Source organism: Choloepus didactylus (assembly GCF_015220235.1).
Source record: "Choloepus didactylus isolate mChoDid1 chromosome 25 unlocalized genomic scaffold, mChoDid1.pri SUPER_25_unloc1, whole genome shotgun sequence".
Taxonomy (NCBI): Eukaryota; Metazoa; Chordata; class Mammalia; order Pilosa; family Megalonychidae; genus Choloepus; species Choloepus didactylus.
The window spans coordinates 296406-312013 of NW_023637606.1; the positions used below are offsets into that span (position 1 = coordinate 296406).

At 65.7% G+C, this 15608-nt stretch overlaps 2 protein-coding genes across 2 annotated transcripts; one reads left to right on the plus strand and one right to left on the minus strand.

The window, feature by feature from the left end:
* The first annotated feature begins 4365 nt into the window (after positions 1 to 4365).
* FSTL3 (follistatin like 3) lies at positions 4366 to 9681 on the plus strand. Its single transcript, XM_037824204.1, is given in 6 exon segments — positions 4366 to 4518; positions 5678 to 5863; positions 7936 to 7985; positions 7987 to 8152; positions 8270 to 8497; positions 8590 to 9681. Coding segments are annotated over 6 exon segments (783 nt in total). The 5' UTR covers positions 4366 to 4415; the 3' UTR covers positions 8640 to 9681.
* Positions 9682 to 10298: 617 nt separating this feature from the next.
* LOC119525445 (serine protease 57-like) lies at positions 10299 to 15106 on the minus strand. Its single transcript, XM_037824203.1, has 5 exons — positions 15001 to 15106; positions 13398 to 13551; positions 12977 to 13121; positions 11129 to 11392; positions 10299 to 10683 (listed from the first exon to the last, which is right to left on the minus strand). Exons 1-5 carry the CDS (start codon positions 15077 to 15079, stop codon positions 10477 to 10479), a joined length of 849 nt encoding a protein of 282 aa, XP_037680131.1. The 5' UTR covers positions 15080 to 15106; the 3' UTR covers positions 10299 to 10476.
* Positions 15107 to 15608: the final 502 nt, after the last annotated feature.

Below are 15608 nucleotides of genomic sequence, written 5' to 3' on the forward strand. Positions count from 1 at the left end.
GGTTGGAATCCTCCAGGATGTGGCCTCTCCGGGCCGGCTCCTTCCGCTGAGCAAGAGGCCCTCACGGTTCCTCGGGGTCTCCTCTTGGCTTCGTGGCTCATTTCTCTTTATTGCTGAGTAATATTCCCTCGTCAGGACAGAGCACCATCTGTTCATCCTCACCCCGGCCACTTCCTGTTTGTGGCGACTGTAAACAAAACTGCTGTAAACACTCGTGTGCAGGACGCTCTGAGTTGCTAACTTTTTTATTTTCAAATAATTCCCAACATACAGAAAAGCTGCAACAATTGTACAAAGGACCCCGTCAGCCCTTTGCCGAGCAGCTCTGCAGGCCCTCTTTGTTTCCTCCAGGTGCACGTGTTTTGTGGAACTATGTGGGGCCCCCCTTCACCCCAAAGAGGCCCACGTGTGTTTCCCAAGAAGCAGGCCACTCTGTCACCTGGACAAAGCCGATGCTTCATGGAGCCGGCGATTTCTGACACGAGGCCGCTCCACAGCCTCATTCCCCTGCGGCCTCTCGGTACTCCTGACCCCTGAGAGGCTCCCCAGCCATGACCTTGCCATGACGGCCCCCTTTTCCTGTTAATTCTGGACCCAAGCGGGCAGCATGTGGGCCCGGAGACAAATGAGGGGGCAGAGCAGGGAGGAAGGCAGGCAGCCCAGGCCCGGCCGGCATAGGCTGGGGGTCAGGAGAGCGCTGACGGGGACAGAGGGGCAGGGGGCACCTGATGCCGGTTCCCACTCACGTCCTGGGGGAGGCCGAACCCCGAGGCCCTTCCCGAGTAGGGCCCCAAACCCAGCTTGATTCCAAGCTGGTGAGACCCTGTCTCAGTTCCCAGGGCTGCCAGCCTGGGGGGCTTAAAACACGGGAAGGCTCGTCTCATAGTTCCCGGGGCCAGGGTTACTGCACTGGATCCAGACCATGCACCCTCCGGAGGCCTCATCTAGCCAACTCGGCTGCGTCCCTCCAGCCCTTGCAGCCACCATCCGTGTCCAAATCTCCTCCTTACAAAGAGGCTTCCCCTCATGCCCCTGGCCACAGCTGGTGGCTGTGCTGACCACCTTTATCTCACAGGACAGGCACTGCGACGACCCACTGGGGCCCATCAGGATCCATCTCTGGGCCCGAGTTGGGGCCCAGCCTTCTCTCAGGAACGTGGCTTCCTGATGCCCAGCAAAATGGGCCAGGGGCTGTGGGGTGGGGGTTCTCGGAGGCCGGCACAGAGCAGTTGCTGGAGGAAAGGGTATGGATGGAGCAGGCGAAGCCAGAAGTTCCTCAAAGGCAGGCCCACAAACCCAGGGTCCACCCTGAGGGCCACAGGGAGCCATGGGTGGTGCTCGAGCTGGGGAGGGTGCATCGGCTGGGGGAGTTACAGGGTCCAGCTATTGAGAACTGTCCCATATATTCTGCCGTGGCCTCAATTACCACCACCACACGCTCCGTGAGAGTGCCCAGAGGGTTCTGGAACAGGCCGAGAGCCACATTCTGGAGAGAGGGGTTGGCACCTCAGGGTGCGATTCCTACAGCCCCTGCAAAACTCTCTGCTCTGGGTCTTAAAGGCTCCACTTGAATAAAATTAACCTGGGTTACTGGAAATGTGGTTTGGTTTACTGCAAGTGACACAAACTCAGCTTGAGCCAGTTTGATCCCATTAGGAAGGAGGGTTTCGGGCATGGCTGGATCCAGACCCCCCACAACATCACAGGGCACTGCTGCTGTCCCTGGCTCTGCCCCTGCTGGCCCGGCCCCTCCCTGGCAGCAGCTGCAAGGTCACAGTCCAGGCGGAGAGTGAGTGTCCGCCTCCCCGCAAAATTCCCGGGGCTGCCTCCTCCCGTTCCCTGAGCACCACGGGACCTTCTCTGACTGGCCACCCGGTCAGGGCCACATCTGGGGGTGGAGGAGGTGATTCTCCAAAGGAAAACCTAACAGAGGACAAGAAGGGGGTGCAGGCCCAACCTGGGTGCCAGCCCTCATCGCCATCCAGTCAGCACAGGCTCAGAGAGGTCGTGCGGCCTGCCCAAGGCGGCACAGCTGGGCTGGCCTGACACCAGGGGCCTCCTTCTCCCTCCGGGCCCCAGGGCCACCATCCCGGAGACGCCTCGTGGCCTCCTCACTGGTCGCCCGTCTCCAACTGGGGACTGATGAGCTGGGGCAGGAAACCCACCCTGCAGCACCCGCCTGGGCCCCAGCAGGGGGAAGAGAGCAGGGTCCCCTCGGGCTGCTGCAGCGCGTGAACACAACGCAGAGACTCGAACCACACAAACTCACTTTTTCTCCGACGGTTCTGGAGGTCAGGAAATGGAGGTGTCACGGGGCTGGTTCCCGCCCGAGGCTCCAGGGCAGACTCGGCTTCTTGCCTTTTCTGGCCCCTTCCTCCACCGACAAGGCCAGCAGTGACCGGTCGAGCCTTTCCTCTTCGCTCCCTCTGACCCGGCTGGAAAAGCTTCTCTGCTTTCAGGGATCCCGGTGATGACGTCAGGCTCACCCACTGATCCAGGATGATCCCAGATAACCTCCCCGACCCACGGGCCCTAACTCAACCCCTTGGGCAAAGTCTTCTTTGCCAACCCCACTCGAGTTGTACTTCCTGTCACCCGCAACACAAAACACCCTATCGCTTCTGATCCAGGCCCTGCTTCAGCCTGATGTTCTCGTCTCCATTTAATCGTCTCCTTCCTCTGAGATGCCTTCCTTGACCTCCCCAGGCTGGGTCAGGTCGGGTCTGGGGGCTCCTCCAGCGGCCCGGGTGCCTTCCATCCCAGCTCTGATCGCACTGGATTGTCACTGCCTGTTTCCATGTCGGGCTCTTAGGGGAAGACAAGCCTGGGAGTAAGGCGGGGTAATGGGGAGCCATGGCAGGTGTTTGAGCTGGGGAGAAGCTGCCGGGCTGCAGGGGTGGGGAAAGGGTACAGGGGTGAGGCTGGGGCTGGTCAGGATGGAGGGGGGCGAATGGGGGAAACAGACAGGCAGGGCGGGCGAGGGTCTTGGGGGGAGGGTCACCCAGTCATGGGCCGGAGCCTGTAGGGGCCTCTGGGTGGGGGAGGACACCAGGCTGGGGAGCAGGAGGCCACTGGCAGCCAACCTCGGTGTCCCCGGAGAGGCCCCGAACCCACGCTGGCTCAGACAATGACCCTTTGCGATGGACAGCCCAGGCCAGGGCACTCGGGCTGCCGCAGGTCAGCTCTTGGGCAAGGTTGTGCCATCCTGCCCCCGCACACCCTGGGTGAGAACACAGGGGCTGTCCCTGCCCAGCTCCCTGGGGACTGCCAGAGGCCAAGGGCAGACCAAGACAGCCAGACGTCCTCCCGTGGCGCCCTCGGCCACTGGCAGGGGACAGGGGTCAAGCAGACACTAAGGTCAGGGAAAGGGTGTGGGCGTGGCTTCTGCTGGTGGCAGGTCTCATGCATGCAGAGACAGGGTCCAGGGGAGCCTCAGTTTCCTGAGGAGGATAGGAGGCCCCTCTCAATCATTTCCTTCTTTTTCCTTCTGCATATAGCACGTCCCACTGTTTGAAATTATATATTAATTTCTTTGTCTATGTATTTTTTGTCTGTGGGCCCTGTGAACTCTGTCAGGATGGAACTGGGTCTGCCTTGGCCTCTGCACCAGGATCAGTTACTAACTTCTTAGAAGCAGAGAGAGAGATTCCACAGGGAACCCCCAAACACTTCAGGGGAGCCCAACAATTCTGGAGGCTCCCGAGATGGAAGGGATAGGCTCCAAAACAGGCCCTTCTGGTGTCGCTGTCACAGACCGTCTGGCTACCCAGGTGGTTAAGGGCCGGAGAAACCCAGGTGGCCTCGGGCTGCCGTTTGCAAAGGTTTGGGCAGGTGGGATGTGGCCTCCCCGGGGTGACAGCGAAGGCCAGTCACACGTGGGCGCTCTAGGGGCGGCTGGTATGAATATTGTGGTTGTTGATATTGTTGGGAATCGGTGTCTCTCTGGTTCCCCAGCCCAGCCCCCAGCCCTGCATCCACCTGCTCACACCTGGCTGTGCCCACTGGCTCCGGGGCCCCAGTGGGTGGCCTGCAGGTGTGAGCAGGTGAATGGCTGGGGTTGCAGCTGGTGGCTCAGCACATGCGGGTAGTGGGAGGGACGACCCGGTCTGTAGATGCAGGCTCCGCATCGCCCACCTGCCTGCTCGCAGACCCCGGCCCAGGCACCCCCTGGGGGCGGGTGGGAACGCACCGTGACTCCTCCACCCGCGCGCTCCGGACCCCACCGAGGCCGCGCCTCCCGGACCGATTCCCGGCGCCAGGTCGGACCCCCGCCCGCAGGCCCCGCGCGCCCAGGCCCGGCCCCGCCCGCCCCGCGCCCCGCCCCGGCCCGCCCCGCCCGGGCCGGCGGGACCTTTATAGGAGCGAAGCTGGGCCGTCTGCTCCAGCCGCCGCGCGTCGCCGTGTCTGCGCTCGCCATGCGGCCCGGGGCGCCAGGGCCGCTGTGGCCGCTGCCCTGGGGGGCCCTGGCTTGGGCCGTGGGCTTCGTGGGCTCCGTGGGCTCGGGGGACCCCGCGCCCGGTGAGTGGGGCGGCCGGAAGGGGCGGGCGCGGCGGGCCACCCACGTGGGCCTGCGCGGAATGCGGCCCGGGAGAGGTCGGGGGGCGCGGCCGCGGGGCTCCCCTCCCCCGGCCCAAGGGGCCTGCAGCCGGGTCACCCCGAGGACAGCGAGGGGGGCTCCCTCCTCCACGGTTACCCTTGGTGACAGTAACCAGGCCCGCTGGCGTTTTGGGGCTCGCAGTGGTGCTGTGCGGGTGGCCTCCGAGTTTCAGGTGGGGAAACTGAGGCTCAGGCGCAAACAGCTCAGAAGTCGCAAAGTCAGAATTTGAACCCACGCCGTCTGAGTACTGATGCACCCAGAGGGGCCCTGGACCCTGGACGGGGGGCTCAGCTCTTCCCCAGGGCTGGCAGAAGCGGTCACTCTTGCTGGGAGACGCTGTACAAGTAACACCCCCACTCCCAGCCTCAGTTTCCCTTTTTAAAAGGGGGCACGGCCACAGTCCTGGGTCCCGGGAGCTCACTCCCGGAAGACGCTCAGCCCAGCGCCTGGGGGCTGGTGAGCGCTCGGGGCGGGGGCAGTGGCCCTTCCTGCCCCCATTTAAGGGTGAAGAAACTGGGGGCCATCTTCGGCCCCCACCCCGCCCAGCAGCCCCACCCCAGCCCCGCGCAGAGTGGGGAGCGCAGCCCCCTCCCCGAAGGCCGGTCCCCGGGGAGACAGTGAGCTCATGCGCAGGGAATGTTCCCAGTTGGAGTGAGTAAGAGGCGGGCGGGTGAGGGGGGGCGCTGCCCGGAGAGGGGGCTCTGCGTGCCCTCAGGCGCTGTCTAGACAGAGGGTAGAGGCGGGAGGGGCGGCACCAGGGCACCCCGACCTGGCCAGGCCAGGGCCCAGGGGTGTGTCCAGCTGGGAGGCCTGGGGCCCAAGGAGAGAGGGGTGAGAGCGTCAAGGGGATGGGGGGGGAGCGCAGAGAAGAGGAGGGATTCCCAAAGGACGGGGGCCTCGGTGGGGGCGTCTCCTGGTGTTGGGGGCAGATCACGCCCTCTGCAATTACTGAGCGCCGACTGCGTACAGGTTCCTGTGGCCAAGAGCCAAACAGAAGGTCAAGGCCAGGGTCAGGCGCAGCCAGGCTGGAAGGCACAGGTGGGCACCTCCCACCTGGTAGCAGCCTCCCCCTTCCCCTAGGTGGGGTCTGCTGGCTCCAGCAGGGCCGAGAGGCCACCTGCAGCCTGGTGCTGAGGACAGACGTGAGCCGGGCGGAATGCTGCGCCTCTGGCAATGTCGATACCGCCTGGTCCAACTTCACCCACCCGGGAAACAAGATCAGCCTCCTGGGCTTTCTCGGCCTTGTCCACTGCCTCCCTTGCAAAGGTGAGACCCCGGGCCACAGGCGAGGGGCAAGGTGGGCGCAGCTCTGCTCCACACCAAGAACAACCACTGCGGGCATAGGTGGGATACAGGTAGTGAGCTCCCCATCTCGGGGGTATGCAAGAGGAGGTGGAGACTGCCAAGGAGATCTCAGCCTCACAGAGGGGTGAGGGGACTTCCCAGGTTCTGAGCTTCAGCCTCCCTGAGTTGAGGATTCAGAAAGAAGCTCCAAGGACTTCCCTAGCTGGGTTTCCAGCCTCTAGGCCTTTGCTTATGCTGAGCCCTCTGCCTGGACAGCCCTTCCACCTGCACCTCACCTCCAGCCCACCTGGTGGAGGTGTACTCGGCTCACTCCTAATGCCTGCCTGGCCATTCAGGTTTGTGACCCCACACTCAGTGCTCCCAAAGTCCACATCGGGACCTTTAACCATGCAGAAGCCAGAGGTCCATGGTGAGCACAAGGCTTTCAGACCATGCTGCCTCCCCCAGCAGGCAGAGCGAATGAATGAATGAATCAAGACACACTGTCTGCCCTCGAAGAGGTGTCAGGGGACCCTCTCAGGCCTCTGTGGTTAGGATTGAGTCTGCAGGGGCCCAGAGGAGGGTTTTGGGGCACAACCTGAAGTAGGTGGACACTGGAGCTGGGGTGTTGCAACATGATAAGGAGTTTGCCAGCCAGGGAAAGTACTGGAGGGAGATCATCAGCAGAGACCATGGAATGGAGTCAGGTCCTGGCAGGTGGGGCCAGGCAGGGGAGCAGGGAGAAGGCCAGAGTCAGGGGATGCAGTCCAAGCTGAAGAGCCGGGCTGGCTGCCGGCCCTCGGGGTGTGATCAACCCCAGATCAGCCTGGCTGGGTGGTCCTGGACTCACCAACACACATGCCCTGACCCCCCCCCCCCCCGAGCCCCCTCTAGCTTCTGGGAGGACACGTTTCAACGAGTGCCTGGCCTGGCCGGGCATGAGGTGGCCCAGGACCCACCCTCCCCCCACTCATCTGGCCCTGGGGGCGGGAACTCAGGGCCCCCCCCACTTCATTTCCGTTGGGTGAAGCCGCCAGGGCCAACCGAGCGTTTCCAGATGTGTGTGTGGGAGGACCCAGGTGCAGCCCACATGCCCGGGCATGGGCTTCGTGGGGGGCCTGGGTGCTGGGCTGCCTGCCCTGGCCATTCTCTTAGGAGCAGCCTCTCATTTCCCCCCAAGAGGTGGGTTTCCCATTAGTCCCAGTTTACACAAGGGGAGACTGAGGTGGGGATGCAAACCCAGAAACTTGTGTTGAGTCGGTGCTCCAGACCCACAAGCAACAGACCTGGGGATTTCACCCCGGGTCTGGCCAGGATCTCCCCTGCACTCACACGGTGACGCCTCAGTTTCCCTGGCTGTGTAATGGGACACTAAAGGTACTCACCTCTTGGTGCGGCTGGGAATTAGCTCGCACCAAGAGCGCAGGGCGGGCCTGGGGGACAGGAAGCAGCTGGGCTGATTTGCACTTGGGGGGGGGTCCCTCCGGCTGCTCTGGGGTATGAGTCTGGGGAACCCCTAGCTCCGAGAGGGCTCGGGCTGTGGGAGGCCCCCTCCGCGGGAAACGCACCCCGCCCTCCGCGACGCCTCCTCTTCAGGGGAGGTCCTGGAGCCGCGGGGAACAGACGCTGCCCGCCCTCCCCAGGCCGCGCCTGAACGGGGCGGAGCCCCCCGGTTTGACGCAGCCGGACCCCCCGCCGGCCTTCCCAGAAACGCGCGTAAATCAGGGAACAGACGTCACCCCGCGCGGGATGGCCCGGCAGCCGAGGGGAGCGGGGTTGGGGCGCGGGGTCCCGGGGCTGCTCCTGGAGCCCCGGACGCCGGGCAGAGCCCCCAGCCCCAGGTGCAGCCTCGACTCCGGGTGCCCCCCAGCGGGCCCCGCACCCCAGACTCACACCCGCTCCCAGACTGGTGCCCCCTGCCCCCTACGCCCCCGACCGCGAACCGACCCTCGAGCCGGGATGGCGCCCCGACTGCGCGGGGCGGGGGCGTGAGCAGTGGGGCTCCGGGGACCCCCCCTCCCGGCCCCACGCGCGCGCGTGTCCTGTGTCCGCAGACTCGTGCGAGGGCGTGGAGTGCGGCGCGGGCAAGGCGTGCCGCATGCTGGGGGGGCCGCCCGCGCTGCGAGTGCGCACCGGACTGCGCGGGGCTCCCGGCGCGCCTGCAGGTCTGCGGCTCCGACGGCGCCACCTACCGCGACGAGTGCGAGCTGCGCGCCGCGCGCTGCCGCGGCCACCCGGACCTGCGCGTCATGTACCGAGGCCGCTGCCGCAGTGCGTGGGGGCGGGCCGGGGGCGGGGCCTGTGGGCGCTGCGGGGGGGCCCGGAGCCCGGGGGCCGAGGGCCCGGTGGGTCCGCCGCTGACCTGTCCCGCCCCGCCCCGCCCCGCAGAGTCGTGCGCCCACGTGGTGTGCGCGCGGCCGCAGTCGTGCGTGGTGGACCAGACGGGCAGCGCGCACTGCGTGGTGTGTCGCGCGGCGCCCTGCCCCTTGCCCCTCGGCCCGGGCCAGGAGCTCTGCGGGAACAACAACGTCACCTACGTGTCCTCGTGCCACCTCCGCCAGGCCACCTGCTTCCTGGGCCGCTCCATCGGCGTGCGCCACGCGGGCAGCTGCGCAGGTGCGGCCCGGGCCGGCGTGGGGGCACGGGCCTGTCCCGGCGGGGGGCGGGGGCTCAGTCCCTGCCCGCGCCCCTGTTTCTCTGTCTTGCAGGCACCCCCCAGCTGCCGGAGGCGGAGTCCGAGGAGGAGAACTTCCTCTGAGCCCCGGAGGCCGCCACCGCCTGGCGTTCCAGCCCCCTCCCCGCGTTATTTATTGCCGCAGCAGAATCTAATTTATGTCCCATGGACACTTCCCAGAGCCTGCCTAGAACCACGTGGGGAGTCCCCCCTATATCCTGGAGGGACTGGGGAAAGGTGGGGCTCGGAGCTCAGCTTTCAGGGCCTTCTCCCCTGCGCCCTAGTGGACCCCATTCTCCAGGCTTCCTCCCGGTGGACTGGATTAATTATCACCACTTCCACCGGCAAGAGAGCTGGGAATTCCTTGCTGGTGATTAACGTGGAGGCAAGGCCCTCCTGTCCAGGGCCTTCTAGAATGGACCTTGGGCTCAGCCTGGGGTAGGGTGGGCTTTCCTGGGTGGAATTCCAGATTCATGCTCTCCACCCTGCATCCATTTCCCCTGTTGTGTCTGATGAGGGCCCCTGGAAGTTGCCAGGCGTGTCGCCCAGGGGACCGGGTGCTAGCCCAGGGCCTCGGGACAGCCGTGCACGTGGCATGTGGCCGGGACAGCAGCGGATGCTGAGGGGCCACAGCAGCCCAGAGCAGGAGCTGGTGCCTGGCAGGGCTGGCTCCACCCAAGGTGGGGTATAGGGGGCCCTTCTCACCCCGGCCCGGGGGTGCTGCAGAGCCGGGTCCTCGTCTTTGTGGCCAGTCCCAGCAGGGCATCAGGCCCAGTTCCTTCTAGAACCTCCCTGCCCGCCAGCCCAGCTTGGGGGTCACCACACCTGCCCAGATCCTGATCGCAGGCCCTGGTACCCCCAAGACTGCTCACCCCACTCGATCCGGATCGTGGCCCCAATGTCACCCGCTCGTGCCTGCCTGCAGACCAGCAACTCAGGCGGGCAGTGGGTGAGGAGGCCGGGGCAGTTTTGTTCACCCCTCCCCAGACCCCAGCAAGTGCCTTAACCCGTGACATCCAGAAAAGTAGCCTTGGAGCCAGTGGGGTGGACCAGGCCCCCGGCCAAGGCATGTGTCCCCCGCCCTGGGGTCCTGCCTCGCCAAAGAAATAAATTCTGCAGAAAGCCACTGGGGCCCCACTTTGTCTTCTCTCTCTGAGCCTGGGGACTCGGGACTGGGGTGCTGTTGGGGTGGCGAAAGAGGGGGAGACACCGGTGGGTGGCCTTGACCGTGCCGCGGGCCCCTCTCCGTCTCGTGTCCACCTTGGGGCAGTGGGCAGCACGTGGGGGGAGTGGAAGAGGCTCTAGGGGGTGGACGAAGGAGGGGGCTCAGGGCTGCCCCGGGTTGCTGCTGCCCTGAGGGTTGGGGCCACCATGGTAATGGCTCCTAATAACGCGATAACAGCGATCGCCGACGTATGGGTTCTAAACCCTGCAAAGGGCGAGGTTTGATTCAAACCCCAGCCGGTGGCCCAGCAGCCCCACCCCTGGGAGAACCCAGGGGAGTTCCCCACTCCCCCACCCAGCCTCAGTTTCCCTGTCTGTGCAGTCGGCTGGAGGGAGGTGGGGGGTAGGCAAGTCTGGAGGGGTCCTGGGGGTGGGGAGAGGGGTCCTGGAGGAGCTCCGGGCCTCGGCTGCTCCGCCTGGGAAATGGCAGTGGCCTTGGCACTGACTGCGGGGTGCAGACGAGGAAGCCGGGGTCCCAGGCCACGCGTGGAGGGGCCTAGCCTCACTTGGGAGGCCAGCACCGTCGGAGCTGACAGTCAGTCAGCGCTTTATTCTGTCTGATTTGGCCGTTTTCTTTTCATTGCTTGGAACCCATACCCCACACCCCACACCCCCAGGCTTCCCAGAATGGAATATTCCAGGCCAGAGCTGCTTGGTGTGGTTGGCTGCCTCCTCTGCAGGCCCAGCCGGGCCTGGTTCAGGCAGCAGCCCCTGGGGTGGTCCTAGGGGTCTCGGGCAGGGGGCTGGGGCGGGGTGGGCGCCGGACCACGTCCCAGATCCAGGACACGAAGGCAGACAGCTGTGTGTATACGTCGGGGGTCTTGGGGTCTCCGCACCAGAGGCCCGAGAAGGAGACGAGGCCGTGGGCCCGGCTCCCGCACACCAGGGGCCCCCCAGAGTCCGCCTGGGGGTGGAGGGAAACACAAAGGTCAGGCGCCCCGCTCTGGGCCTCGGTTTCCCTGAAGGAGCTTCTCCCTGTGGGTCTGAACACAACCCTCCCTGCCTCAAAATCCCTCCATGGCTCCCTAGTGCTCTTCAGTGCCGAGGCCGAAGCTCCTCGCCTCTGCCTTCGAGGCCCTGGGGATCCGTGTCCACCCCACCCCATCTCCTCCCCCAGACTCCCCCCGGCCCTCTGGGTTCCGGCCACACCGTCTCCTTGCAGTTCCTGGGGCAAAACGAGCTTGTCCAGCTCCTGGGCCTTGGCACCTGCTGCTGGATTGTGCACGTTTCAACATGCACGTCGGCGGCTGTTTGCACCGGGCGGGACCCGCGCAGCCGTCCAGGGCAGCTCCCGGCTGTCCCCGAGCCTCGGTTTCCCCACCCGGTCATCGGGTGGGCATGGGACTCACCGAGCAGAAGCCGCGACGCCGGCGGTCAGTGCTGCGGGTGCAGAGCAGCGCGGGGCCCAGCCGGCCGCCCCAGGAGCTGTTGCAGACGCGGGGGTCCAGCACGCGGACGTCGGCCTCCATCAGCCCGGCTGGCACCTCCTCAAAGTTGGACAGGAAGCCCCAGCCGTCCACGCGGCACCGCGTCCCTGCCGCGGGCGGCCCGGCCCCTCGGCGCGGCAGCTGCAGCAGCCCCACAGCGGGACCCAGGGTGGCCGAGCCGTTCAGCTGCAGGGAAAGCGCCGAGCTCAGGACACCCAGCGGCTGCACCCCCTGCCTCGGGGGGGGGGGGCTGCCTCAGTTTCCCCGTCTGCACCATCTCCTCGGCCTCCTGGAGGGAAGTCCACGGCGGCCATCCCAGGCCCCCCTCCAGCCCCTCTCAGCGCACCCCCAGGCCTCACGCCTCCCAGATGGAGCTCAGCTGCCCAAAGGCTCTTTCTAACCCTCCCGGGGCCCTGCATCGCCCTCGGGATGAACCTCAGCCCCTGACCACTCCACTCAAGGCCCCGGGGCGGTCCAGCATCAGCGCCCCCTCCAGCCACAACACCCCCCCCAGCTTTGCTCACACTGTGCCCTGCCTGGGACACCTCCTCCAGGAAGCCTTCCCAGACTCCCAGGCCGGGACAGGTGCCCCTTCTGGGCTCCCATGGGCCCCTGTTGAGGCCTGTTAACCCGGCTGCCACCCTGTCAGACTGGGGGGCTATGGGGGGCCGGCATGGGGTTGGTGTGTTCCTAGCTGTGTCCCCAGGGTCCAGCATACAGCCGGTGCTCGATCAAATGGGTGCATGGGTGGGTGGCTCAGGACCCCAGCTTTGGTTCTCATTACATGAGCTCAGCCTCCTGGCCCCCCCCTGCCAGCCTCGGTTTCCCCGTCTGTGTGGTGGGCTGGGTTCCAGCTCCAGGCCTCTCAAGTGGGGTGCCCTGCAGAAGCACTGGGACTAACACTTCGTGGCCCCTTGTGACTCTGCTGAGAAAGCGCTGCACCCCAAACCCTCCCGCCCACGGGCGTCTGTTTCTGTCCTGCAAGGGTTTCTCCATTTTAATTTTCACCACATTCGGGGAGCAGGTTTGGGACATTCTCCCTTTAAAGTGGAGCTCCTGGGGGGCACCTGGAATTTAATCTGGGGGAGGGAGCCTCCAAGAGGGGAGCAGTGATGTCAGGGGCATCCACAAAGCTCCAGAAGAGAGCAGGGAGGGGCCAGAAAGGGCCAGAAGGGACCAGAAGTTTCCAGAAGAGGCTCTTTAGGTACAGAGCCGGGATTCGGGCCCTCAGTGGTGGCTTTGGGTTCTCATTTGTTCCCTCGTTCAGTGTGAGTGCCGAGCATCTACGCTGTGCACACAGCACGAATGAGGAAACTCCCTGCCTGGAGTCGGAGGAGGTGGACGAGGACCAAGGTGAAGCAGGTGAGGGTGTCGGCAGGTGCCCTGGAGGAAAGGGGGTGGGTGGGGCAGGTGCAGAGTTAAATGGGGGGTCATCGGGGCACCTCGTGAGACGGCGACCGTAGAGCAGAGACCTGGGAGAGGTCGGGGAATGCCGCACGGGTGTTGGATGGTGCACGGGGCAGGGACACGGGGTGGGGGAGCTCGCCGGGCAGGGGTGGGTCTAACACCAGCGGGGGGTCCCGAGGGAGAGCTTGGGAGCGGCGGTGCCAGGGGAGCAGGGCTTGGGGAAGGTGGGAGCCACGGAGGGCTCCAGGCAGAGGAGGGACGGGGCCTGAGTCAGGTGCCCGCAGGATGTCTCCTGCTGATCTTAGACGCTCGCCGGCGGTGCTGGGGGGCCCTCCCCGCCCCGGCCCCCACTGCCCGGCTCACCCTCAGCAGGCAGACGTCACTGGTGTGTGTCTCGGGCTTGTAGTTGGGGTGACTGATGGCGGCGGCGATGCCAAACACCTGCTGGGTGGTCTCGGGGGCGTGCAGGGCGTGAGCTCCCAGCACCACCAGGCCCGTGCGGGGGTCTCTGCAGGGGGATGGGGCGGGAGCGGTGAGGGCCGCCCACTGGGCCCCGTCTCCCCAGCTGCGAGGTGGGGTGCAGCCGTCCCCCCTGACGGTTACGACGGTGCATCGGTAACCACTTCACAGACGCGTGGAGCCGGACAGGACGCGGCGCCCGCTGTGCCACGTGCCGTCCCTCCGCGTCCCTGCGGTGCGACCGTCGTTGCCCGCCCGGCGCCTCCTTCCCGCCCTCGGGTCCTCGCTGGGCGCAGCCGCCCTGTCCCGGGGCTGGGACCCTCACCTGCCGTGGAGGCAGTGGGCGGCTGAGACCACCCAGCGGGCGCGCAGCAGGAAGCCGCCACAGTGGTGCTGGCCCTCGAAGCGCACGGACGCCATGTAGGGCCGCGCGTGGGGTGCCACCTCGTGCCCCCCGATGATCCGGGCCCCCCGGGAGCCTGCAGGGGCGGCAGGGGCGGCGTCAGGAGGAAGGGGGCGCAGCAGGAAGGAGGGCTGGGGGCCGGTGTGGGATGGAGGGCAGGTCCCGGGGCTGGAGAGGGGGCGACAGAGACACAGACGGGGGGAGACGGGGAGAGACAGGAAGACGGGAGAGACGGGAAAGGCACAGAGACAGGAAGACAGGGAGAGACACAGAGACAGGGAAACAGGGAGATGGGAGAGACAGACACAGGGAGAGGGGGAGAGACAGAGAGATAGGGAGATGGGGAGACAGGGAGACAGGAGAGACATGGAGACAGGGAGATGGGGAGAGACACAGAAACAGGGAGATGGGGAGATGGGGAGACAGGAGAGACGCAGAGACAGGGAGACGGGAGAGACACAGAAACAGGGAGACGGGGAGAGACACAGAGACAGGGAGACGGGGAGAGAATCAGAGACAGGGAGACAGGGAGATGGGGAGACAGGAGAGACATGGAGACAGGGAGACGGGAGAGACACAGAGACAGGGAGACGGGAGAGACACAGAGACAGGGAGACGGGGAGAGACACAGAGAAAGGGAGACAGGGAGGTGGGGAGCCGGGAGAGACATGGAGACAGGGAGATGGGGAGAGACACAGAGACAGGGAGACAGGAGAGACACAGAGACAGGGAGATGGGAAGAGACTCAGAGACAGGGAGACAGGGAGATGGGGAGACAGGGAGATGGAGAGAGACACAGAGACAGGGAGACGGGAAAGACACAGAGACAGGGAGACGGGGAGAGACACAGAGACAGGGAGACGGGGAGAGAATCAGAGACAGGGAGACAGGGAGATGGGGAGACAGGGAGATGGAGAGAGACACAGAGACAGGGAGACGGGAGAGACACAGAGACAGGGAGACAGGAGAGACATGGAGACAGGGAGATGGGAAGAGACTCAGAGACAGGGAGACAGGGAGATGGGGAGACAGGGAGATGGAGAGAGACACAGAGACAGGGAGACATGGAGACAGGGAGACGGGAGAGACACAGAGACAGGGAGACAGGAGAGACACAGAGACAGGGAGACAGGAAGAGACTCAGAGACAGGGAGATGGGGAGACAGGGAGATGGAGAGAGACACAGAGACAGGGAGACGGGGAGAGACGGAGACGGGGAAAGACAGGGAGAGATGGGGAGAGAGAGCTGGAGCTGGAGGAACCTCAGGAAGCCCCTCAGGTGTGGGGGGGTCCCGGGACCCCAGGAAACCTGGCCCGGGCCTGACTGACCCGGCTGAGCCTCCCCCACCCCGATCCCGCTGAGGCCTGGGGAGCGGCAGCAGTTGGGGGTCCCGGGGGTCCCTGGGGGTTCTTGGGTGGGAGCCCCTGGATGGGGCTGGCGGGGGCCCAGGGGGGAGGCCTGGGGTTAGGGGCCGTGGGGGTGTCCAGGAGGGGAGAGCTGGGTGGGGGGCTCAGGGGTCCTCACCGGGGGGCTTTGAGGGCAGCATCAGGGCGGTGGCAACGGCCAGCAGCAGGCAGCCCCAGCCCCGCGCCCCGCACCCCATGGCCTGTCTCCGGCCGCGTCTCCCTCGTGGTCTCTGGGCCGTGGCCCCCACCCCCCACCAACGGCCCGGAAAGGGGGAACCGGCGGCCTGTGGTTGGAGGCCCCCCGGCTCCGCGGGAACGCCCAGCTCGGGGCGGGGGTTTCTGGGGAGCTGGCGACGCCAACCATCGGGGCTGGTGTGGGGGGCGGGGCGGGGGCTCAGGGGGCCTGCAGGGGCAAATCCTGGTTTCAGGGCACTGCTTGGCCTCCCTGTGCCTCAGCTGCCCCAGAGTTCACCCCCTGGGGCTGGGGCGAGGTTTACATGAGCCTCCTGCAGCCCAGCACACAGTTGGCGCTCAATAAGTGTCTGCAGCTGCTTTTTGGCGGAGACAGGAGTGGCTCCCCAGTGCCCCGGGCGAGCCTCACAGCTCTTGAGCCTCTGTTTCCCTATCTGCACCCCCAGCGCTGGCCTCGGGGCTCTATGTGGTGCATTTATCGAGCACCTGCTGTATACCAGCCCCATGGCAATGACCTTCTGAGGACTTCTGTGG

Coding starts and splice junctions, on each gene's coding strand:
- LOC119525445 (XM_037824203.1), bottom strand. CDS start 15,079: ATGGGGTGCGGGGCGCGGGGCTGGGGCTGCCTGCTGCTGGCCGTTGCC. Junction 13,122..13,397: donor GCCCACTGCCTCCACGGCAG/GTGAGGGTCCCA, acceptor ATCCCCCTGCAG/AGACCCCCGCACGGGCCTGG. Junction 11,393..12,976: donor GTGACGTCTGCCTGCTGAGG/GTGAGCCGGGCA, acceptor CTTTCCCTGCAG/CTGAACGGCTCGGCCACCCT.